Below are 26,788 nucleotides of genomic sequence, written 5' to 3'. Positions count from 1 at the left end.
TGTGAAGACACTTACATCCATTTTTTTCCAAAAAAAAAAAAGGGCCTGGAGAAAAATCTACGTCTCACAGTGCTCCAAATTGCTTCTCAGCGATCTTTTAGTGTGAGTCACTGAACCGTGAAGTAAAGACTTCAAAAAATGAAATTAAACTGTTCTTTGACATTGATATTGGAACAGACCTTAAAAACAAACATTCAGAAGTTATATGCAATAAATGTGAAAAGGAAAATGAGAGAAATGAAAGGTGACAATGAAGACCTAAACCTGTTTCAGGAGTTTGGAAGTAATTGGCAAAAATATACGAGTCTACTAGCAGTTGTAGAATCTTACAAGACCTGTGAATTGCTCACCGATGTTCCTCAAGAGAAAAAAGAATGGGAAACTAATAAATAGAAAACTAAAACTGACAAAAATCGCATCATTGTTTCAGCGATAATTAAAAATCATGAGCTTTGGGCACATAACCAAGGGTCGTTTAAAAAAAATGAACTAAATGACAATGATATTGGAAATTTAACATGTTGCATCGATCAATGGATTGTCGAATGTGAGGAAAGATATTAAGCAATTTTCCAGCGACGAGCAGGTTTAAATTACTTCGAATATAGTGCTGCGGTCAAGACCTCATTTGAAGTCACAAGCCTGGGCAATATTGTGGGGTAAGCATTTGATTCCCTTCCATTAGAAATACTTATGACCACAGGAATTTGTCTATGCCAAGTTATCATGAGTTCCACGATAGATTTTGTTAATTTGATTTCTGACTATGCTGCAGCTATAAATTTATTGTTTTTATTTTCAGAAAGAACCGAGGTCTGGAAATTTGTTGCAAGAAAATGTAATTTCATGGAGAAAACCTATGGATCAAAAAAGGCCACAGTCGGCTATTTAAACAAGTCAAAACAAACTCACCAGAAAAGGGTTCAAGCGATATGCAACGAAAAGAGGCCCTTTTTGAGCTTTCTCTTAGTCATTTAAAACGTTTTGTGCTTCAGCTTTCATTTACTACAATATATATTCTGACAAATAATCACCTCTCCCCAACAATTTTCTTTTTCTTTTCAGCCTGAAGATTGATGCCCTGAACAGGGTATCGCACATCAACAATCCTGAGAGAGTACCTACACCCCCAGAGAGCAAATTTTTCAAATGGGCAAATGAAGAGTGTCGATGGTAAGGCTTTAAAAAATAAAATTAATTAATTAATGGAAAATGTAAGTTTGAAAATGAAAATCCTCATTTATATTCTCATTCATGATGCTATTTATATGCTTTTGTTACTTTCAGGAAAAATCTCCCAAATGCAAGGACTAAATCAGGCCGTTCACCCTTGCATGTTGGACTATTTTTGATGAGGAAGCTGCTTCAGACCATTGGGAAAGGCACCCCGATGAAGATGGAAGGATAAAACTGGACATTCACCAATGCAGAGGAAAAGTGAGGTATGTATCATATTAAAAGTGACTATTAAAATCCTATAATTTGGGATGTCAAAACTTTGTGTCTTCAATGAATATTGATTATATTTTCATTGATCTTTCCACAGCGATCTACTTTCACAGCGAAACGCTGGGAGAGATCAAAAGCGCCTACTTAGCCAAAAGGCAAATCCTGCTCCACCCAATGTCTGTTTCTACAAAACAGGAGATGGTCATTTGGTTCACCATACGGTCATGCACATGTCAGATGACAATGGCAAGGATTACAATATGGTGGATCACTTGATAAGCACAAGTTTTGATTCAAGTTGACATTTATTTTATGAAAGTTATATAAAATTTAGTTATGCGTAATATATATATAATTGTGGTTTCATAAAAATACTTTATTTTGTTGAATACACGTGAAGTTAAATATCAAGCCTTTTCTTTCTTTCCAGTGCATCCCTAAACGAAGCAATGTTTGAGAATGACCAAGAGGAAGAAGTCGAGAAGCCTGTATATGCAGAGTACGTAAATTTGTACCACACTCAAGAAAATTATGTTTCAGTAGTAATTACTTAAGCCTTTTTGTATAAATGTCCAGTATCCATTAAGTGATCTTCTTTGTGTTCTCAGTGCTAACGTTCCAGCACTTGGAGACTAGGTTCAGCTCCGTGGGAGGAAGCCAGCTAAAAAAGGTCAACATGAGATGGGATACTGGTATGCGAATGTAAGTTTCTAAGATAACCCACATTATAATTCAGTTAATCTTCTTTTAAATAAGAAAAAAGAAATTTGCTAATTAATAACTTCAGAAACATTACGATTAATATGTAATGTGTGTGATTGAATGGTTTGATGAGAAAAAAAAATTAGTTTGCAATCAATTTCAGGTTGTCTCACAACCAGATGGGGCAGGAGCTACAAGTGACATTTTATTTTGTATTGTAAATTGCGACAACCCACAACCTACTGGCACATACACTGTGGACTGCAGAGTGTGGCAGATTTTACCAAACACTCTGGAAAATTATCAATGGAGAGTGATTATAAATAAACTTGACCATTAAATTTTTCTCTTGATTTGATTTGAGTGTGTTTTTTTAATGTAGTTATGGATGTTTTCTATAATTTTCTCTTGCCTGGAGACTTCAGTTTGACGCTTGTCACAATTTATGAAATTTTCCAAAAAAATCAGGGGTAGGTAACTCTTTGATCATTTTCTGCAAATAAGAAAAGTCTCTAGCTCTGGATGTTATTATATTACGAAACGCCTTTTAATTCCTTTTAAAATGATACCCTACTTTAAATGATTTTGAATTTTTACCAAATTTCCTCTGAAAAAGTAAATGGCAAAATCCAGCCCATGGAATCTGCCATAACGCATTCATTCATCATTGCCATGACCAATTTGATTAACTTTATCAATGATTTAAAATGGCAAATAAATACACCCTTAATGGCAATATTATCCAACAAGATTAGGTTCGTTAAAAAATGAATAAATCGGCTAAACTGGACAAATCAAAGAGAGAAGAGGCAGACGAGTCAAATTATCTAAATGTAGGTAGATATAGTAAACATAACAAGGGTTGGTAACACTGGTAACAAGACTTCAGATAGCTCATCCTTAGTCCCTTACTTTCAGTGCAGTACGATATTATACAAAGTATCGCACGACCAAATAAATTCACGACTTTTCACTCTATAATTGTGTTAAAAAAATTACCCACTAATTTAGAGTCTTGTTAAGAATTTACCACTTATCTCTAGCATATTCGGATTTATGTTTACTCCTTATCTGAAAAAAAAATATAATAAAAAAATATAATACACCTATTAACATGAACTAAATAAAGGAGTCAAGGGATGTTAATAACTTACTACCTTCAATTTCTTTTCCTTTATAATACAACCAACTTTCATTTTCTACTGCCAGAAGATTAAGAGAAAGACACTTTTCCACCCTCAGGATTCAAATTGCCTTTTGAACTGCTGATTGCTGAATTAACAATTCTGTAACGTCCACATGATCACAGGATCAATTCCTTGCAATGGAATAGGTGTTGGCGAGGCTTACTCTGGTGGATTCCCGTACATTCAGTCCGATGTAATCAAAGTAGTGATTGAATCTGGGAGGGAAGAGACAAAAATGAACAACAAATAAATATCAAATCGACCATTTATTAATTCTTAAAACCTTTTGTCTTAATTTTAGGAGTTTTACAGCACGAGAAACACTTTCTTTCAAGTCAAATGAGCTCAAAAAATTGATAGAATATGAAAAAAAAATAAATAACACGACCATTAAAAAATTTAAAAAACCTCTTGTCTTCTGTCTTGTTTTTAGGAGTTTTACAGCAATAGTAAACTTTCAGGTCATATCAGCTCAAAAATAGAATATGAATAAAAATAATATCTATCAACACAAGCATTTGTGAATTCTTAAAAGCATTTTCAATTTTGTTTTTGTTTTTAAAAAACTATACTCATAACAGTTTTAGGTTTTTTCATCTCAAAAAATAGATAGAGCAATGTGCTTAAGTACGTTTGATTTTTTGGGGGGTTCTTTTATGCTTTTATTAATGGAGAGTAGACAAAAACTGAATGAACATCAATCCAAATCGACCAGGAAACGAGGATTGACATACACTACAGGGATGAGAACTAACTTTGTAAAAGGTGTACGCAGCCAGTATATTGTTCCCAAATACCACGACCTGATTTTGTTATTATTCGAGTAATGTAACAGTGTGGTTATTCAAAAAGACTCACTGAGGGGAAAATTTTAATGGTCAAGCAAAGTCAAACTGTTCCCTCCACCCTTCTACCCAATTCCTCTCTCACAGAAAAAATAAATGAATAAGGAAAAAAGGAAAAGGAAAAAAAAAGAAAGAAAGAAAGAAAGAGAAGAAAAGAACAGAAAAGAAAAAAAAAAAGAGAAAAAATACAATCCACAAAATCCCAATCCCTGAAATAAGGTGAGGCTTTTCAGGGCTGCCAGGCAGGTTTGAAAAAAACCGCTCCAACCAAACGGGGTGTCTCTTGGACACGGACTGAATTTCAGAAATCACAATGAAAACTGAATTTTGAAGTAAGGTACATAAAAATGTTAATCTTTATAAATTAGCATTTCAATGTAAGCAATTTAGTAAATACAATACAATACATACCTTAAACAAGAGAGTGCAGAGTAGATAGAGGGATTATTGTGCAGAAGAAATACATTAAACAAACTAAGCAACGTTAATTTCAAAGGCCCCACCAATCCTCAAAAAGTAACCATTCACTGCCCCATGTTAATATTATCTACATATCTCTACTCATTCAACGTAAATGAGCTCCTTTCTAACGATAATAATGTCGCCGTTTAATCTTCGGGAGAAAAAAAAAAAAATCGCTATTTTTTTTTTTTAAGGCCTCGAAAATTCGCGAAACCGCTTTCAACCGCGAATTTTCGCGGTTCCGCGGTCATCTGGCAGCCCTGCTTTTAAAAAGCAACAGAACAATAAATTTTTTTTTTTTAAAGCAAGCAAGTTTTAAAGATCTAAAATGTAAGCCAGACATATTTTAAAATTCTTCCATGAAACTGGAATACCACCTGCCATAGGGGAAATTCGTTCCTAGGTTCTATTCCTGGGAAAGACTGGAATAACCCATGCGTCAGCCGCAGTGCAATGCCGCAAATTGAGCGAGGGGGAGGAGACTTGCTCAAGGCCACAGTGCATTATTGGCGGGTGATCGAATTCGGTACCTTTTGGGTACGAAGCAAAAACCGAACCACTGAACCACAGGTGGATGTTATGGCGAGGTGATAGACAACATTTCACCATTATTTTAATACAATCTACAGCATCTCACCTTCTCTTGGCATTGGTCGTCTGCCTCTCATGCTCAAATCGACACATTTCCCTCAATAAAGGCATATAATCCAGGTGGAGTGGTGACCTTGAACTATGACTTCCTGACCCGACACAGCTAGCAACGTTTTTGGTCGAGACATCTTGATCACTAAAGGAAAGATAATATAAAAATTGAATATTTCAATCAAGTTGATAAAAATAATTCAATACATTCCCAACAGTACTAGCATGCAAAAAAACTATATTACAGAACATACTATTATTCTTAATATTAAAAATTGGACAAGTTAGTCTGCTAGTTCTAAGACATGGACATGAAATGAAATAATTTAATCCCAACACCTTAAAACCCTTTCAGAAAACCAGAGTTCTAAGAATAATTTTGATCATTTAATTTAAAAAGAAAACTACATGTGTAACAATTAGTGCAAATCTACTTAAAACAAATAAAAGAAAACATTTTTAGAAATCACTTTACATAATAAAAATTATTTCAGCGCATTTAGTTGTATATTATAATTATTAAATCTGTATTTCAAAAAATGGGGAATTAAATTTATCTCTACTTAAACCTTCCCTGATGTTTTGGGAATTATGAGAACAATTAACAAGAAAACTATTTGTAAGCCATCAGCTAGAACTTGTATAATAGAGACATGTCTTAATGAGCCTTTACTAACAGCTGGACCCTATAAGCATTCGTCATATTGTCATAAATGACTGCAAGGATAATGTGAACATTTCAAGTAGGGACAAAAACAATGTTAAAAGTTTATAACTCATGGATTAAGAGTGTAATTGCGTTTGGTTGCACTATATGGTTTGGTAGATGCAGACAGAGATAAATCAATTTTTTTCTTTCTAATATATAAAAAAGACAGCAAAATAATAAACCATCGTCTTCATGGCTTAAAAAGAATTCATGAAAAAAGAAAACATTTACAATTATCAACAATAATAAACATCTGGAAGATTTTGCCAGATTAAATGGACTAATAAGCACAAATCAACATGTTTTCCATCAGCAACATAATTTCATATAATTTATATATATATATATATTATATACATAATATATTTCATTTAATGGAATGACTGATTGATTGATTGACTGAATGATTTATTTATCGATAGATCGATTGACTATAATTGAAGTAAAATATCTCTGAAGAGGTAAGATACACTTAATCAAGAGATTTGAATGTTCAAAAGAACTATTGAAAGACGAAAAAAAACAAAAAAACCCACTGATGTATGATCATCAACTTAGTTCTTGCAGTCTCCAGCATGAAAATTGGATATTCCCAACTACGATACTCACATGTCTGCTATACTCCTGTCTTGCATCCAAAGATCTGGTATTTGGTTCCCAATCGGAAGAGAATTCATTTCCTCCCAATGATCATCCTGTGATAAATCCACAACATTGTCACCACATTCACCCCTGTCTATACAAGCATCAAGACCGGTCACCAAAGTACGAGCAGACAACAAATCCGCACAAACACAGATCTCCAGACCTAAAGCACGATTACTGTCACATTCCGTGCCTTCCTTTAAAATCTCTTCATCACTAACACCAGGCAAAAGACAACGTTTGTCATCTTCATGCGTTGATTCCCCACAAGCATTGTATAGAGACTGCACAAAAGAATTGCTTTCATAGAATCTTGACAACACATTTAACAATTTTGTAGTCAATGATTGGGATTTCTTAGATTCTGATTGGATTACATTTAAATTCTTTCCAACTTCCTTATCACATTCCTTTTCTGAATTATTTGTTTCTGGATTCATTGCTTCCTCCACATTTTTTTCATTCGAATGACTGTTAACTGAATCTGTAACTTCCATTTCACTAGGAGAAGGTATCCTATCATTTTCAACACCATCTTTACGGCCTTCATCATCCGATCCATCGCTATCAAGCCAATCTCCAATCATGATCCTCTTTCTTTTCTTTTTAGGAAGCTCCTTGTTTTTAGGTTTTTCCAATTCCAAACGAACAGGAAGTGGACTGCTTTTAGGCAGTCGACAACAGTGGAGGGTCATGTTGTAAACCAGATGACAGGGGAGGAGATTCTTAAGATGCGTTATTATATCAACAGCTCCACTAAGGTCTTGGGCTGATTCCTGTTTATAAAAAAAAATTAAAAGGTCATAAACTGATTTAAAACCAATTAATCAAAAACAATACCTAGACTTTACACTTTTTCGTAACAAAAACAGAAAAAATATATTTATAATAATAAAGGACAAAAATACAAAAAAGGTAAAATTCGAATGAAAATGTCATAAATCTGCAATGTAATGATGTTTGGTTTTACAAATTTAACAGTGAATTTCTCTTTTCTGTGGTTATGTGGTCTTGTGGTATACACTCCTTCGAATAGGAGGACCTGAATTCGAGTGTCACTCTGAGGGAACCATATGCGAGTCCTTAAAAAAGGCACTTTATATTCTCGCACTGTACTCAGGTGTATATTGAGTACCTCCACATGAATAGTAAAGGGCGTCGTGTCTCACCCTACATATTAAGCGGAGGTGTTGACTAGAGACTCTTGAGCTTTGAGCACGTTTAGTGATTATTTTGCTATATGAATACTCTATATAAGTTTTTCTACTTGTAAATATTCCAGAGCCTAGAAATAAAAGATGGTAGGGCAGAGAGTTGTTAACACTTTGGTTTTAAAATCATTTCTACCTAATGAACATTTGAACAGTTATGCAAAAAATTATGATCACTGCGTGGAATCAGCGCTATTTCAGTTGGAACTCCCAAGGGACCAATAACCCTCCCTGCTCGCTACCTGCATGAGGTCATTGGAGTTCAACTGGTATCAGGCAGTGCCGTGTCCAATGGGGGCAATTATGGATATTTATGGTCTTATAATATGTCTGTATAGCGGGAAAACAATAACAGACTCTTTCACTTCATTATTTTGATTTGAAAAATCAGTTGTCTTTCTAAACATCAGTGAAAATTTGACATTCTTGTGGTTAATAGTTTTCTTTGAATATCACAAATTGTTGATCTAATTTTAAGTGCTTGTAAATTATGGTGCACTTAAATAAAAAATTTGTTATTCAAAACTCAGCGGCAGTATCTCAAAATTTTAATAAATATCAAAAGTACATATATGCATCTATGTTCCTGTGCAATATTATCATATTGGCAGTTGATTTTCTTGATTTATTCATGGTTTTGTAAGTTCTGTATATTGTTTTTACCAATTCCGTTCCTCTCAAACAGTTGTGTTGATCATAACAGTAAATTGATATGATTGTGGTAAAATAACTCATAAAGATAATATTTTATTGACCAGTAAAATCTAAAAACCAATATTGTGTATGATTTCAATATCTCAATTTACTATCAATCTGCCTATAAAGTATGACTTCTTTACAAGAAAAAATCAATCACCCAACAAGGTTACTGGACATGCTACAAATATTGCAGTATCAATCATCAATTACAACTAACACTAAGCACTGGTACTGTTAAATTAAATGATTTGCTCAAACAGACGGACATAGTTTGTGGACAAAAGAGGATTCAAAAGTATGAGGGCATATAGTTTATTCCAAGTAGTAACCTTTTTCTCCTTATTGACCAACTACATTCAAAACGAACACACTGTCCATATAGTTTATATAGAATCATCTCCTTTCCTCCAAGAATACACATTTAGTCATTGTCTTATAAAGTCATCTGATATACCATTGAACTCCAGTCAGTCAAATTTAGAGATAAAACAATTGAATAACAACCAGAGTCAAATCAGTACAACACCACAGGCATACCACAGCAAGATCATTTAATTTTTGGGAAATCACTGCCATATATATCTGGACGCTTCAGTCTATAAAAAGTTAACACATTCACTTGTGCACAAAAGGAGAACTTGAACTTACATTATATTACTTATTCAACATGCAAGAATACCCTAAACATTGACACCTATATGACACTATAAAGTCGGCATTTCCTGAGACAACCACACAAAAGCAGTACCGTATACATCTTCAAACTATAATGCCTAACAGTCATAAAAAAATATAATTTTGACTTGAATCGTAAGGGATTTAAGTATAGAAAAAAGTTATCAAGCCATTAAAAAGTTGACTTTCAAATGTGCCCAAAACTCATAATATTTAAATCAGTTAAATGCTTAAAAAATAATATTAGTATTATTTTCGTTTAATGGTTTATATTTTATTCCTAAACTGATATTTGGACATAATTCATGGCATGGAGTACTATGGGAGAGAAAATAAGGATCTCACCAAGTCATGCCAAATAAGAAATTTACAATAAAAAATTCATATCTTTTAAGGTTTTACTGCCCGGACAACAAAACTTGGCATGTGTCAAGATCATCATTTTTACTTTATAATGATGCTTGTTTCAATCATTTTCTGCCGCTGGGAATTAAATTATTGATATGCAAATTACAACAAAATTTCATTGATAGCTCAAAAACCACTAAATTGACACCTCTCTAATGAGCAGCCTTAAGAGGATAAATTATTATCAACCATGGCATTTGATGAAAGAAACCTTTGCTTTGCTTGTGGTGAGGGAACAATTTTCATATTGGTGTTAGCAACTGAGCAATACCATAAAATATTGCAACAATTAATTACCATCAGCGGCATCACAGATTCCTACTGGGGCATCACAGATTCCTACTGACCGCTACCTGTTCCACCCATGGGCTGACCCCACTAATGGGGTCAGGTTGACCTAGCACTGAAATACCGCTCAGAGGGGAAAATGCCACGCAGTGTGATACATTATGCTTTATACATTATATCTCTACTTTTACCATATAAGATAGCAAAGTGGTGTAGCATTACATAAGCAAATGAACTGCAAATATTCATTATAATTGTAGACATGTGCTTTTTTTTCTTTCTTTTCTTATTTAACATACACTTTTCAATAGCTTAACGAACGTCTGTGCCCCAAAAAACTGTTCAGATAACAGGGCCTTCAGGAGAGTATCTATTTTTCTGTATTTTATGCCGAACAACGTTATACTCTGACTGTCAGTAAGTTTAAATGAGGAAGGAGGAGGGAGAGAAGAAGAAGAAGAAGAAGAAGAAGAAGAAGAAGAAGAAGAGGAGGAAGAGGAGGAAGAGGATGATGAAGAGAGGAGGAGTATGGAGGAAGGAGGAGGATGACGAGTAGGAGGCATACCTTAATCAAATCCCTGACAGTTAAGGAAATGGATTTGTCCGCGCTGTGACCACCGATATAACTTGTGGCACATCCATTATGGACCAATGGCAGAAGGGCAGTGTCCGCATTCTCACCATCACAACTTCCCATCTCTTTCACAGGAGGATCAGAATTTTCTAACTGCTTCGGTTTATTTGATGAAGCTCCATTGTTAGAAAAGTTAGAATTTGAATCATCATCATCATCGTCCACAAGACACATTCTTTTCTGTCTCTTTCTGGCTGGTCTTAATGACAAGAAGTCACTATCATTACTGTAATCAGAAGTCACCGAGACACTATCTTCACTTTTGAGATCTGTTGAGACTTTGCTGTTTGTCGATTCCAATTTAAAAGAGTTACTACTGAGTGGCAAGTCTGACTTGATTTGACGTCTTCCTCCACCAGACCGGCACCAAAATTGCAGGAATAGCAAACATTGTCTAATGTCATGATTTAATGTGCTGACTAGATGCTTCAAGGACTCGTGATCGACACGGACACCATCCCTTGCCAAACAAACTGTGTGTAGAAAACTGGAGAGGGTTTTCTGGAGAAAATGAGATAACGAATTAGAATGTTGATGTCATTATTTTAAATGGACGTACTCAGAAAAAACAAGGTGATACATTTTAACATTTCCAACATAGTTCTGCTCCACTTTAGACAGTACTTCTGTATCACTCCAAGTAATATATGACAATTAAGTTGATCATAATTCAAATCTTGATCAAAAAGGAAATAACTTTTTCTGATTATTAGAATAACATTGTGCGGTGATGTGATCTAGTTTAAAACAGAAGGCCCAGGGTTCAATCTGAGCAACCTTGGAAAATACTCTTTACTCACAATCTCACCGTAGTCAGGTGTAAAATTAGGACCCGATTGTTAACAGCATTGTCTCTGTTGGAAAAAAATGTGATTTTGCCTAACAGGTGTCATGTCTGATCCTATGTGTTAAGTGTTCCAGTTGGCTAGGGACCCCTTGTAAAGCGCTTTCAGCATGTTAAGTTGATGTTGCACAAGGTGTCTAGAATGCTAGATTGGTAGATTTACAAGCAAACCTAGTTTGACTCAGCAGTTCAATGTAATGTTACAACGATCAATCATACTAACCGTAGATGGTTGTTTCAGATTGATGTGTTCATGTCTAGGTGAGAGCTCCGAGTGGATGGCTGGATGACTGGCTGTGATGACGATGGGGATCTTTGTCGAAGACATAAACTGTTGGACTGTGGACAAAAAACCTTTGTCTTCCTCGAGCACAACATCTGCCTGGTTTAGGTGAAGGGGGAAAGTGTAATGAAATGAGAGATAATTATTTTGTTTATCCACCTTTCACATGAGGGCACACTGGTTCATCCAGTTAATTTACCATTACTGTTAATAGTATTGCAAATATAAAAATGAATGAAAGAATAAATAAATTAAAGAATAAATAGAGAAATAAGCAAAAAGGTGATGTGTCAGAGGTTAAATGAATACACTAAACACACTTCTAAATAATAATAAAAAAATCAACAACTGATTTTAATATGTTACTTGTTAAAATGTTACTCATCACCAGCTTTGATAATGCATGTCCATCATCCGTGGTGTTTGAAACCATTTCATAGCTCTGAACTGGGGTAATCAAGGCTTTCAATTTATAGATTGGTGTCTCAGTTCCAAAAAAAAAAAAAAAGAAAAAGAATAAAAAACATTCTATATGAACATGTATCCACTCACCTCATCAATTAGAATAATGGAAGCTGATGTGAGGTTGAGTGGGTTGATGCAGATGTCACCAGAAGAAAGTTCTTTCTCTGTTTCATCCTCTTTGGCACCTGTTTGATAAAAAACATAAATGATGTTCATAAAAACATTAAATGAATCTGAATTTTAAGAAATATACAAAAAAATGCATCAACTCAAATGTGTGATTTCCATCTTTATCTATATGCATTGTCCTTATCACGTGCTTTAAAACAGATCTGGTGTATATTATTGACAGACTCAAAAGAGGAGGAGGAGGAGGAGAAGGAGAAGAAGAAGAAGAAGAAGAAGAAGAAGAACAACAACAACAACAACAACAACAACAATATGAGGAAGAGGAAATAAAAATAAAGTTCTTATAAATATACCAGCATTTTTCCTTTTCTTCTTTTCAGTTTTAGATGGTTTGGATTCTGCAGACTTTTTCTTTGACTGTATTTTAGAGTCCTCAGTCACGTCTGATTTTTTCGTAACTTCCGTTTTCTTTGCAGAAGGCTTGAAAAAAGCACTGAATGCTTTACATGCAGGAGGCTTTTCTACAGGTCGTGCTGTTTCCTGTACCAGTTTGGGTTTCGGTGTTCCTGAGAATAGTTTGAGAGAAAATAATGGACATTTCAATTTACATAGATTATATTCCTCTTCAAATTTGTTCAAAATGTTTCATCTTGAAGAACAAAATAAATATTGCAATACATTATTATATATTTTAAGTGCTTTGAGCACTTTTAGTGGATATTACACTATATAAAAAAGCTCAAAGCAAAAATATTTATGCTTCACACCTCAAAATGTGATTTGGATTTAGAGCACAGAATCAGATAATGGATCCCCATTTAATGACTAATCTTTACAACTTGTATAACTTGGATGGAGCTTTTGCCACCAATGTCAATTCAACAAAAGGGAAAATTTATCATTTACTTAACTAATTCCTGAATCTTCTAGAAAAATTGTAATATATTTACCAGACGGGGGTGTTCCAAACATTCCAGAAGATGTGTTTGAACTTCCAGCCACCCGGTGTGATTGAGTGGCTTCCTCCAACTGTGACTGCAGCTGTTTGCCACTACGTAAGGAAGTAGGGTTCACCTCAAATACCTACAGGAAAAAAAAGGCATGTCAAAAAAATGAATTAACATGATAATGGACATTGTTATAATGCAGTTATCGAACTTGCTGGCTAAAAACAAAATTTGCATTTCCATTCCTAAAATAATAAATTTCAAGAAAAAAGTATAAATCAAACTAGATTTCTGCCATACTCTAATTAACGCATTCAATTTCTCATTCTCTCTTCCATCTCTTTTGAAGTTGAGCATCTCAGCTCACACATACAGATGAGGCTTGAATCTTATCTCAGAAGTGAATTTTTTCCTTCTGAACCCTGAATCCATAATTCACTGAACAGTAATTGTCTAGTAAAATGTCAGTTATATCTGATGGAAAGCTCTTCTCAAGAGATCAGTGTCTTATTCAAAGGTTTACAAGCTATTGTTCTATTGTTACAGAAAGCAGGAGCATTATGCCACCAAAGGAAAGCATTTTAGTTTTGTTTTACTGGGTATTAAGCGCCTTGAGGTATCGTCAAAAGGCACTATAGAAATATGATTATTATTATTAGCAATAATATCACTTGTAACACTTTTGGTGAAATGAAATGAAGTTCAATAAGGAAATAGATCCATTTGAGATAAGGATTTTAAAATCAGGGATTAAATTTGTTAAAATTAAAAAAAAAGCCTGAAAATTTTTCTCGTTTAGAGCATACATATGAAAATATTTCATACAAAGCCACTCAGTGGTACCACCCTTAAACCACAAAAAAAAACGATACATATCCAGCTAGCTTCCCTTACCTGTTGCCAAAAAAAGAACCAATACTTTCATCTTTTAAAAAAATCAACTCACCAATTCTGGACAAGGTCAGCTTGTAGAACCAGTTTAGCCAGTATACGGTAATTTAGGTAAACTAAAAATCATCATAAAATAGCAAATCATGTCTTGATTTAGGTCTGCCAATCGGTGCATAGTTTTTACTAAATTACCTTGAACCCCATCTCCTTGGCCAAGCAATAAACAGCAGAGGTCTTCCCCACCCCATGTGGACCAGTGATCAGCATGGTGTTACAAAGACGGCAATCTTCCTCTGAGGAGTCTGTGAAATCGCTGTCGTCTGACCAGTCATGACCTGCGTAGAAGTGGATACAAGTAAATTGAATGAGAATTTTTAAAGGAGTTTTACAGTGCATGCAACGCATTTAGATCATTTCAGCGCCAGTAAAAAGGAAGAAAACGGGATAGTGAAAAAATTATAAAATTACAAGAGAAGGTAGTCAAGAAAACGTAAGACAAAGGGGAAATTGTTCAAATAGGGAACAGACGTAGATTCCAAGAGCACACTATCAGTGTATTTAGTCTGAGATCACTTAAAAGTCTCATCAGACACCAGCACAGGATCCAACTAAGAGGAATACACTCACCTGTTTACATAATATATCCAATATAGAATGCATAACCAACAATAGATAACACAGGATTTATAAGGAAAAAAAGATCTCCCAAAACTAATACAAAACATTTGACTGTTTCCCCCTTATCTGGGACTCCGGCAAGGGTTGTTGTCTTTGTTTTTGTTTTTAAGGGTTTTACGGCGCTTGCAACACATTTAGGTTATATCAGCGCCAGTAAAAAGGAAGAAAATGGGATAGTAAAAAGTTCTGGAATTACAATTAAAGCACCCAAGAAAAAGTAAGACAAAAGGGGAACTAGGAACAAATAGGGATCAGATGTAGATTCCAAGAACATACCACCAATGTACTTAGTTTGAGATCACCTATAAGTCTCATCCGCAAGCACAAAATCCAACAAAGAGGAATACACTCAAATGCTTACATTATACATTAAAAATAAATATGATACATAACAGAGAGATGATTTACAAGGAAAAAAATATCATCTCCCAAAACAATAACTATGCATTCGACTGTTTCCCTCCCAGCCAGGACTCCGAACAGGGCCAAGTAATCTCATTCCAAGACAAAGACAGAAAGCATGTTGGAAAATAGATATAAAAGGATAGAAGACACAGTATGTACCTCCCTACCCACTATGGGAGGTCAGGATCACCACCCAGCTGGCAAGGGTTAGAAGAAAACCTAACAATCTCAATCCAAGAGATTGAATGAGAACATCTGGATATGCATTTCCGTTTACCCCTAATAAATTCTGTCAAAAATATGAATTATGAACTTGCTTTTAAAAAAGAAAAAAATACTGTCTAAGTCAAATGCAACTCAAAATTTCAAAGGCTGGACAACAAGGGAAAAGACATTGCACTAACAACCAAATGCCCTTTTAGCATTTTTTTTTTTAACTTGAGCAAGAATTTTTTTCTCCTTTTGCTTCTAATTTAGTTTTCCACCCTTAGGACCAACTATCCTTGATTTGAGTAAAGCAAATTTTAATATTATTTCAAGAACCTTATATAACATTCAAATGTCAAAGACGCAGCTTATCCTATCAGTAGAGTGGGCGACGGTTTCAATAAGAAGTTGGTTTCAATGAGGGATTAAGAATCCCAGTTTCTTTGCCCTATATTTTCTTAGTGAATGAAAAAGAGCCAGAGTAACACCCCTTCAGAAAGAAAAAGGTATCAAAACCAGGGTTGCCAATTTGGCGTTTTCCAATGTAAAATTATAAAAACTTAGCATCTTTTAAAAGCCAGTCTCCCTATACAACATGAAACTTTCAGGCATTTCATTTTCCCCCAACTCAACTACCCAACCCATCTAAAAATTCCTGACTTTTCCACGAATTCCTGACCTGGTGAGGACCCCTATTCTCATTTATCACAATCACATTTCATACTTTTTTTCCTGGTGTCTTTGCTAGATTTGTTTCCTCTCAATGCTTTCTTGGCCTCCCTCTTCAATTCTTCTTGCCATTGTAGAAGCCAGTCTTTCAGTTGATTCAAACTCTTACTGTTCCCAACAAACAGCTTGGAACTCACTGGGTGTTCATCCGTCCACAAAATTCCTATGATCAAAAAAAATAATAAAAAAAAAAAAAATAAATAAGAAGAAAGAAAATATAAATAGATAATTCTTTTTGCTTTTTCTTTCTTTAATTTTTTTTTTTTTTTGGGTTGTTTTATTTTAATTTAAAAAAAAAAGGGGGGGGGGGTTTACAAAATGGCAATGATCAAGCAACAAACATTAAAATGGATAGCAAGCACTATGTCTTTAAAAAAATAAAGCCTGAACAATATGTGGATAAGTCTTGTAAAAGCGTATTTCAAAAAGCCAGGAACAGAAATTCATGGCTTAAGAGGGGAAAAAAAAACAAAAAAAAAACACTAAATGTATTCAGAACTTGAGAACAGTCTAAAATTACAAAAACCTAAAAATTTGATGGAAAAATATACTTTCTTGACCACATTTCAACACCATTTTAAAGATCATTTCATTCTACCATCTGATCCATTTGAAAGTAAAATGATAATGCTTCCACCGTATCTGAAGGAATTGACCAGCCATGTAAAATGCTTATTTCCTATAAAATTGGTGAGTAAAAAAAAAAAATGAAAGTAAAATGAGGAGTTGACTTCCAAAACCAGATAGAAAATGAGTTAATGCCCTTAATCAATTTTCGGGCAAGATTACTGGTAATCAGAAGGTCTGAGGTTCGATCCCCAGTCGAGGTAGATTGATTTTTTGGGATGTTTTTTAAATTGTATTTTTCTTTCTTGCTTTGTCTGGCACCTTTCATACACACTTGCTCAGATCTATATTCAGATCTATATTCAATTGCATGTTTCACTTCCGTCCAAATGTCAGATATAGTCCTCTGTTACAACTAAAAAAGTAATTAAAATTTAGATAAACATAACATTACCATTACTATTAGAGCTGGTCTTGGCATTACTCATTCCATCAGTGCTAGATGGCTGAATTATGTCATCCACAACAATGACCTCATCTTGACTGGTACTGGAAGGTGTAGGATTGTCTGGATGAGAAAAACAGCAGGAACATTGTTACAATTAGATCATAATTTCGTAAGGAATTTGAATTGGAACAAAGGAAGAATTATTTTTAATTTTTACTTTTTAAAAATCAAATTTTGATTATTATTAAGTCCAGCTATGGAATGTGTCGGGCACATAGGTCACAGGTCATCACTCAAAAGTTTGAAACAGGAGGAACTTTACGTGCAGCACCAACTGAATGGACATTATAAGATGAAGAAAATAAACACTTTTTAAAAATCTAGAATGATCTTCAAGTTGGAAACGAATTTGTTCCTTTAAATTCCTAGTTTTGGAAATAAATGACACTTTACATTTTGTTTCACTAAACGGAATGTAAAAATATAGATATCTAAAAAAAAAAATTTTTTTAAAAAGAAGAATAAGCAATGAAAATAATAACAAAAAATAAATATTTGTGGAAATAAAGGGGGGATACCTTTGACTTCTGTGACATCTTTAGCAGATGCACTGAACAATTGGAAAGCCTCCCTGAAAGGAAATGCCTTGTCTCTCCCTTGGAGTTCTTGTATCAAACCATCAATTTGCCTCTGGTCTAACACAGGGTGAGAGGTAAAGTCCTGAAGCAGAAGACAAGATGGAGTAATAATGAATCTAATACAAAATGTATGTGTCAGTTACAATGATCTTTTTGCACTCGGTAACAATATCAAACAAACAATATGTTCAGGGTTGCCAATTCAGGAGGCAAAAATTTACTGAACTTTTAAGCAAACACATAGACAGACCCCTTTCTGAGTGTTGAACTCCAGTAAAAAGACATTATAGAGTTACCATTTTTCCATTTAGCGGGTGATTGGAAAATATACAAAGGGATTATACCATACTGGATTCCGTAAATATACAGAAAATTGGCAACCTCGTATGTTCTAAATATGAAACAAACTGATAACCAGAAAAGAAAAAAAAACACATTTTAATCCAGTAAATCATGAACAGCTGTCTTTTCTTTCTTTTATTTATTTTTTTAAGCAGAGATATCTAAACCTGAAACACCTCTGCTTGTGATACTCCACTAGGAGGTTTTACGCAGTACTACACAGATACAGATCAACTTAATATTTTGTCTAACAGGAATTACTGATACCACCACAGAGGAATTTCAGAGTCAAAACAAAGACTTTGGGATGTTATTTAGCATTGTGTTTACATATCATACAGTTATAATAAATAACTATTTAGAACTATATAATATGATATGTAAAAACAGTGCCAAATAGCATTCCCAAAGTTTTTTTTCATTTCAAGCATCAAAACCTAAAGGTCGTGGTAATGATGATGATGACGCATACCTTTACTCATCCAGGACAAAGATAAGACCCACAACCATTATAATCAGAGGGGCAATGATGACAAAACCATTCTTATTTATTCATACAGAATTGATATTTTAATTACATAAAAGCTTAAAGCATATTTTCCTCTTGGCATGGGTCATTGAGAGTTCTTTTTTTTGGGGTGAGATCAGAATTTAAACTGAGTACCATTGTACTGATTTAGCGACAAGCATTACAAATGGGATTACAAGAGTCAGATGCATTCTCTATATACCAGGGTTCCCAATTCAGGAGTCAACAAATTACTGAACTTTTACACAAACAATGACCAAGCCCTATCTGAGTGCTGAACTCCAGTAAAAAGATATTGTTTTTACTTTTTTTTTCCATTTAGCAGATGATTGGAAAATATACAGAGGCTTTATAACATACTGAATTCCGTAAATATACAGAAAATTGGCAACCTTGATATACACAAGACCTAATCAATATCAACAATACCTGAAATAAAAGATTTTGACACTTGTCAGCCTGTTTCCATACAGGATCTGTGGTCCATCCTAAGCTGTCCCATTTCAAAATGACGTCATCAAATCCACCAGAAACCATATCTGGTCTTAATCTCTGATGAAGCGTGTTATTCAGCTCAACAACATTACTGTCACCAGTAACATCCAATTTGTCCATTTGACAGACGTGAGATGGGCATGGAAAGGGAGGATAATCTGTGAGAGTTTGCAGGTCCAAAGCAGATTTAGCCCGTTTCAGTTCTTCAGGGATGCCGCTCATCAGAAACTCTCGTCGAGCTCGGAGTTTTTCCAATTCTTCTGGGGTGGGAGGTGGTGGCGGTTTGACGGCTTCTGGCTGGGGTTGTTTCAGTCTTGTAAAGATGGGTGCAAGTTTTCCTGTGGATATCACATATCTAAAATGAATATATCATCAAACACACACACTCACACACACACACAAAATTTAAAAAGATTATCATTGATTGGAAAACAGGAAATAAAAAGAATTGCTTAATAATAATATCCAAATTCTTTCGAAATGATTATACATCTTTACTAATTTCAGACTTCAAACATAAATGGAAAAGAAAATGTACTAGATTCATCATTCATAAGAGGATTATTTAAATTGTCCACAAATAAAAATAATGAAAAAAAAAAAAAAAAAAATACATGAAAAAAACAAAAGGAGACAGACAAAAAAAAAAAAAAAAAAAACCAACCTCAAATAAGATTTCCATTTTGTGCTTTTGTCATATAACTATGAGACTAAAACTAAATGAGAGTAGCCTGCTACATGGACCACTGATTATAAGATAAGAGCAAAATTCAACAAGAAATTTCATCAAAACACAGTGGCAACCTTCACAAATTGGATTAGTTGTCTGCTGATGTATGATTAAAAACAGGGAATTCAAGAATAATATTTACATATAAACTAGGGTAGTTCTTCAATAAGTTAAGGCTTTATATGGAACTTGGAAGTTTTCCAGGTTTCTGCCACATATGGCAGACCTAGTTACCCAAAAACTATTGGGTGAAGGGAGGGTTAGGAAAATAAAAGATAATTACAATTAAAAACTAAAGAAAGTCTCAAAAATGGGTTTTAAGTCAGAGAAAAAATTACAACAAGGCTTTGAATGAAACATGTCACCTTTTTATTCATAAACTAACCGATAAACGCTCAGCTTGTCCTCTTAGCATTAAAATTACAAAAAAAAAAATATAACTTTTGAGTGCCTGCATTTAAATTTTCTTCTTCTGTGATTAAATATAAACTATCAGATTTTAAATCCAGACATATGTATTGTGGTAATAATAAACAGAGTAGAAGTTGTCCTATATCAGGAGAAAAAGACAGAGCTGCCAACCCCATCTGATGAGAATGTGTACAATGGGACCTCAAAATGGGGGAGATTTCATAAAAATGGGTACAATCCTGAAATCGACGGAAATTAACCATTGTGAAAGTAAGAGGAAGGTATAATTATATAAAGTCACACCGCACAAGCTCAATTGCAGCAACAATGATGTTCCCAAGACTATAATCCAATCCTTTCAGAATTCTACCTCCAAGCATGAAGATCATAATTGGTCAAAAAACATAAATATCCACTTGGTCACCAAGGTTTCTCAAGTGACCCTGTACACTGAAAATGGGTACAATCTTGGGGCAAATGCGTACAATTCCGCATTTTTTGCGGTAGGTTGGCAGCTCTGAAAAGATATCAAAATCAGAAAATTGTCACTTACTTGGGACCTTAGAACTGCTAGATTCATTAGGTTGGTCGGAGGTCAAATCCACAACGTTGGCTGATTTCTTCTGTTTTTCCTTTTCATTTCGACCTTTCCTGGTATTTTTCTTTTCATCTTCATGCTCATCATTATCCAATTCAACCACCTCCATCTTCTTGGTTGAGTCTGCATTATTTCTTATACGACTGCTCCTCCTCAACATCGGAGAGGACACTCCATCATCTACAACGACAACCGCATCGTCAGCAGTTTTGTCACTTTCCTTCAGCTTCTTCTGCTCCGTGGACGTTTCCTTTAACTTTGGAGTTTTTGGTGATTCCTCACATTCTTCCTTCAGCTTCTCTTTGCCTAAGTTCTGGGGCTCAGATTTTTCCTTTAGTTTTGCTGTTTTCGGTGAATTCTCACATTCTTCTTTTGGTTTCCCTTTTTCTAAGTTCTGGGGTTCAGAAGTTTCCTTCAGCTTTGCAGCTTTAGGTGATTTCTCACATTCCTCTATTAGCTTCTCCTTGTCCGAGTTTTGAGATTCAGAAATTTCCTTCAGCTTTGCAGTTTTTGATGACTTGTCACATTTTTCCGTTAGATTCTCTCTGCTACAGTTCTGAGACTCAGATGTTATCTCCAACTCTGTAGTTTTCGGTTGTCTGAAAGAATATAAATATTAAATGAATGCAGAGATGGTCACTGAACTATCTAAAATCAGACTAGCGTTAACTTTTATACTTTGAAAAATATCAGACATAAAAGTTATTTTTCATCAAAAATTTAAACATGATTTGATCTATTAAGCTATGCCTGGACAAGGAGGATAGAATTCAAAGATGGGCCTATGCTCCTTGAAGCAAGTTCTTGTGAGGCAATGAGACAAGTAGTCTTACAGATTGTTATTACATAGGGAAATAACATGGAAAAGATGATCTAAATGCAGACCTGCCAACCCGTCACATTCCAAAAGTGGAATCAGGACGCCTGAAAATAGGAATTTCACCTCTTTCACAGACCCCCCCCCCCCTTCTTTGCTGTTTTATTCTTACCATAATCATCATTTTGTAAATCGGAATTATTGAGACAATGGCGGAATAGTACAAAATGGAAGAGTGAAAATAGGAATGATTCCGCCAAAAGCGGCAGGTATGTAAATGGACTTATCATCATGTAATAATCAGAAAGAATTATATACCTAAGCTAGACAGAGCATAAACACAGATTCCGATAGGTTAAAATGTTTACCCCCTATGAGTTTGTTGTATACACTAGGCTATGTAGTATTGTGGTATGACACTCGCTTTAGGATTGGGGACACCAGACAAGTCTTGTATTCCGAAAAAACCACAACAATGCAGTCACATGATAAATGGCTGCAATGCGAGCATCAATCGCGACACATTGTTCAGCTTGCCACTGTGTCGTGTAAAACACATGTCTTGTTTTGTGCCCTGAGCTGCTTTTATTAAGCTGGATCTTCATGCTTATAAACAGTTAGTTAAGTCAATCAATGTCTGAAAATCACTTTGATAAAAAAGGTGACGGTGAAGTCAATAAATTCCCCTGAACATCCCCATGGTAAAATTTAAATCCCTTAATGTGTAATGATTCAAAGCCAAGCAATTTAGGAACATGGGCTATTTTGTTAATTTATCCCAGCCAATCCTTTGTGACAGAAAAAAAAATAAAAAAAAAAAATTAAAACCCTGGTGCAGGTTAAGCCAAAAAAACAACAAAATAAATTACCTAAAATTCTGGAGAGTACTCAAGAGCAAACCTGTCAACTCAAAAAAATTTAAAATCGTGGTTTTTATGAGTTAAAAAATAGTAGTCACTATATAGTTAACCTCATAGATTAACAATTACCCTCACACTGATTAAAAAACACACCAAAATCCTCAAATTGATACTCTCTGGCATCAACTTTCATTTTCAATAAGTTTCAGTTACCACTTAGAGGTGCTCATAAAGTTCTGAAATTGGAGCCGAAATTTCGTAATTTTACAAAATTTTCATAATAGTAGGCTGGTCTGCTCAAGAGACAACATTCACCCCTGGCCTGCAGCATGCTTATAGCCAGGTCTTATTTAAAAGCAGAGTACTTATACATGGAGACCACTTTGTGAATCAAAATGGCAACCAACTCAGTCATTGGCTATTACCAGAAAAATGCTAGAATATTAATAATAATATTGAAACATTTAGAATCCTGCTACAAACAAGATTAAATCCATTTTTGAATAACAAGATTCCCAAATGAGTGAAACAAAAATAAGTTTCATCAATTTCCCTCTATATTTTGCTATAAGCCGAGATCTGAAAAATAACAAAATCATAATTGGGTCAAATTTGGACACCTCTTCCATCAAATTAAAAATATATTAATAAATAACTAACAATTATAAAATTAATCAATCAATCTGTAAATTATAGATAGGAATAAAAGAATGTTACCTCAACTTCAGCCGTCCACATTTTCGTCTTTCTGTAGAAGATGAATCTACAATTTCATCAGGTTGATTCCGACTAATTGCCTTCTGACAGTCTGAGCTGTTATCGTCAACGACATCCTCCGATGCTGGTTGTTTCAAATTCAACTCCACTTCTCTTTCACTATCCTCTTTGTTTTCTTTCACTCCTGATTTCAATTTTAAGTTTTTCCCTTTTAATTTAGATTTCTTTTCTTTAGAATCTACATGATGGACATCATTTGTCTTTGTTACATCATCCACTGAACTGCTGGTCACATTTTCAGACAGCACATTATCAACCGCTGGCTTTGGCATCTCTCTGGTAATTTTGAGGCCAGATGCTCCAAAGGAAAGCTTGCACTGCCCAGAACTGGGAGGTGACTTGCCTATAGTTGCATCTGCAGTTTTACAAATTCCCTTATCTAAATCTTTGTCACTTTGACACAAGGTGGTTGAGGATTTCTTCTTCTTTAACTTCAAACCTAAATGAGACTCTTTATTTGCGTCTCCATTCTCAAATTTCCGTTTCTTGGTGGCTGTTTCTGAAGGAGAATTATCAATAACTGAACTTATGAGAACAATTTCACCCATGTCATTATGGCCTTTCTTAGCTAAAGCATTTGGTGATCTTTTAGAATCGCCTTGTTCCGTCTTTTTCCTCAATCTCTTCTGAGGAGACTCTCCTTCAGATTCACTTGAAGGAACAATGTGAATATCTGCAGTTACTGTAAACGTTGATGATCCCTTGGTATTTTTTGTACAGGTAACATTTTTGCCTTTTGAAGCAGGCTTAAAAAATGAAGTTATCGATTTACAATTAACACCCTCTCTCTTTGGTGGGACCACAGAAGTTTTACTTTCCTCTTTGTCTGAGTCTACAACTGTTTGATGATCTCCTCCATCTAGATCGGTGGCATTTTCTGAAACTGATGCAGGTTTAAACATTCCGAGGAAATCTTCATATGACATTGATTGTTTATCTCTTTCTTCATTGCTCTCACTTCCATTGTTTATCAAAGCTGTGTCGGTTTCACAATGATTATTACAATCGCCTTTACTCTTCACCGACGTATCCATCTTGGAATCAACAATTTTATTTTTCTCCAAATCTACGCCATTCTCTTTTGTTTTCGAACTTGATATACAATCTTCTTTACTCTCATTAATAAAGTCAGCATATGATATCACTTCTTTGTTTATTTTTCCAAATTGAATATCTGGATTCTGGCTTTTGCTCACTTCAACCTCTGAATCCTTACCCACATTTTCATTGTTGTGTAAAGAATTTCCATTTTCATTGATAGAAACAATTTCAGTCTTTTTCACCTCTACATTCTCCTTGTTTGTCACAGCGTATGTCGAATCAGACTTTGATGACAGCTTATGAGCTGTGGCATTGCCAACCATTGAGAAAAGTGTTGACTGTTTCATCCCGATATTTCAGCTGGCATTGGATAAAATAAGAGAAAAAGAACGAAAATTTGTTACATTTGTCAAGATGATTATCAATTTCTAGATTTGGCTTTTTAATTGTTTTGCTGGACATTAAAAAAAAAAAGAAAACAAAAACAAACAAAAAATGTGAAGGGATCTCAATTATTGGGTCGATATTCTATATTCAATGCCCACGCCTACCCTTGGCCTTGGACAATATCAATAAGTCAGATTGTTCATCTGACCCTGGAAGGTAAAGATTAAAAGAACAGCAAGGTATTCAAATTGGTCACAGCTTACTACTTAATAGTACCAGTACTGTAGTCTGTAGAGTAGTCCTAGTCCTTCCATTTTCCACGGGACCAAAGTTGATCCCGGTTCCTATAGTAGTGTGAAATGGACAATAGCAATTGCTTGCCACTCTTTGGATATGAGTATGAGGCCAGTGCAATCACTGCTGAGTGGACAGGTGGGGGGGGGGGGGGGGTCATAAATAATGGGTTTCAACTTTACCTTGGACCAATCTGTCCCTTTGCGCGAATTGGATTGGTCTGAGCTATCTGGTTCCCCCCACTGCTACTACTACTTCTACTAAACTACTACTTAAGAAGTTAGGAAAATAAAATAAGCAGTAATTAAAATGCTCTTTTGCATTTTAAATTTTATTTTCTTTCTTTGACATTGCCGAGTCGTCGTCTTCTTGGCATTCAGTTCAGTCAGTCTCCATTATTATTATAAATTGAACTCACGCATTGAAAAGATATCCTATCGAAATATCAGAGTAAGAATAATTTTAAGGAGCAAATGTGAATGTGTTAGAATTAGCAGGGGAAACTGGGTGGCACTACGGCCGGCTACAGACAAAAAGCTGAGTAAACATTTAAAAACAAATCAACAATCAGAATCAATGAAATGTCAATAGCGAGATTCAAAATCCCAAAATTCTTCTTATTCAAATTCAAAGTCAAAGCAGCTATCACAGGCAAATACTAGTTTAATACTCACTGTAATCGATCATAAATGGTACATTCTCAGAGTCAGCAAAATGAAACTCAAAAGTCCCGGTTTGAAGTTTGCTGTTTTTGTCATTCAGTTGACTATCATTCACTCATAATTCACTCATCACTCATCACTAGCCAAGAGTTGGTTTGGCGCGTTGAACCATTTATGTTTTGAGAGTAATCTCCCCTGACACTTGCAAAACGTGAAATAGAGTGCAGTGTCAGAAAAGTTTTTGAAAATGTACCCGTGATTTACAATACGAGGAGAAAGTCATTTCTCATAAATAAATAGATAGTCGAGTTATTGATCTCCATAACTTTTAAATAGTCCAAATGTTTAGGGTTTCATTGTTGTGATGAAAATACTCTCAAACCAACGCAAAATATTCTCCATTGCAACTATGTTAACTAAAACGAGCCCATATTATTGCGTCCGGTTATCAGACCTGCAAATATGTTCACGTCGAACGGAGCCATTTATGAGTCTATTTGATATCTGCTCTTATTTGTCCCACAACTTGTGGCTAATGGCACGGTCTTATTTGTTATTTATATTGCCAGCCAGAGAGGTGATTGGTTCTCAAAACGTTGCATCAAAACGGAAGTGTATACATATGTGCAGGTCTGACATCCAAACCCACTTATGGGCCTAGTTTTGCATTGTTGTAATAGATCTAGACAATATTTTGCGTCATTTTTTTTTTAGATTTCCATTACAACAATGAGCCCATAAGGAATTGGTTTATCAGACCTGCAAAAAAGTGCACGTCAATCAAAACACATTATTCTTGATGGGTGTGTCATCCTTTGACAAATCACTTTTACATCATTTTGACCATATTTTAGATAGGCGATATTACATATATTTTTCGGACAGATACAACGCTGTTAACGGCCAGATACTCATTTTACACCTGAGCACATTGAGAGAATGTGAGTAGGCCTAAAGAGGCTTTTTCAAGGACTCAACAATACGCCGCTCGGGATTCCAACCCAGGGCCTTCCGATCCGAAGGCGAGTGTCATATCACTACATCACATAGCCGCGCAA

The 26,788-nt window shown here is 34.9% G+C and overlaps 1 protein-coding gene across 1 annotated transcript; it reads right to left on the bottom strand.

Moving 5' to 3' along the window:
- Positions 1-944: 944 nt before the first annotated feature.
- LOC144972411 (uncharacterized) lies at positions 945-25,892 on the bottom strand. The gene is made up of 17 exons (XM_078913572.1): positions 25,743-25,892; positions 23,287-24,747; positions 20,848-21,491; positions 19,088-19,491; positions 17,728-17,869; positions 17,156-17,269; positions 16,130-16,297; positions 14,308-14,450; positions 13,228-13,360; positions 12,631-12,843; positions 12,236-12,333; positions 11,624-11,782; positions 10,488-11,057; positions 6,606-7,417; positions 5,283-5,432; positions 2,325-3,553; positions 945-2,230 (listed from the first exon to the last, which is right to left on the bottom strand). The coding sequence occupies exons 2-16, from the start codon at positions 24,732-24,734 to the stop codon at positions 3,463-3,465; spliced, it is 5,289 nt and encodes a 1,762-aa protein (XP_078769698.1). The 5' UTR covers positions 24,735-24,747; positions 25,743-25,892; the 3' UTR covers positions 945-2,230; positions 2,325-3,462.
- Between the last annotated feature and the right edge of the window lie 896 nt (positions 25,893-26,788).

This window comes from Berghia stephanieae, chromosome 5 (genome assembly GCF_034508935.2).
Source record: "Berghia stephanieae isolate SIO BIC M18660-M18661 chromosome 5, UCSD_Bste_1.3, whole genome shotgun sequence".
Lineage (NCBI taxonomy): Eukaryota > Metazoa > Mollusca > Gastropoda > Nudibranchia > Aeolidiidae > Berghia > Berghia stephanieae.
The sequence above is the reverse complement of the archived record's forward strand: the minus strand, read 5'-3'. Positions and strand labels throughout refer to the sequence as shown.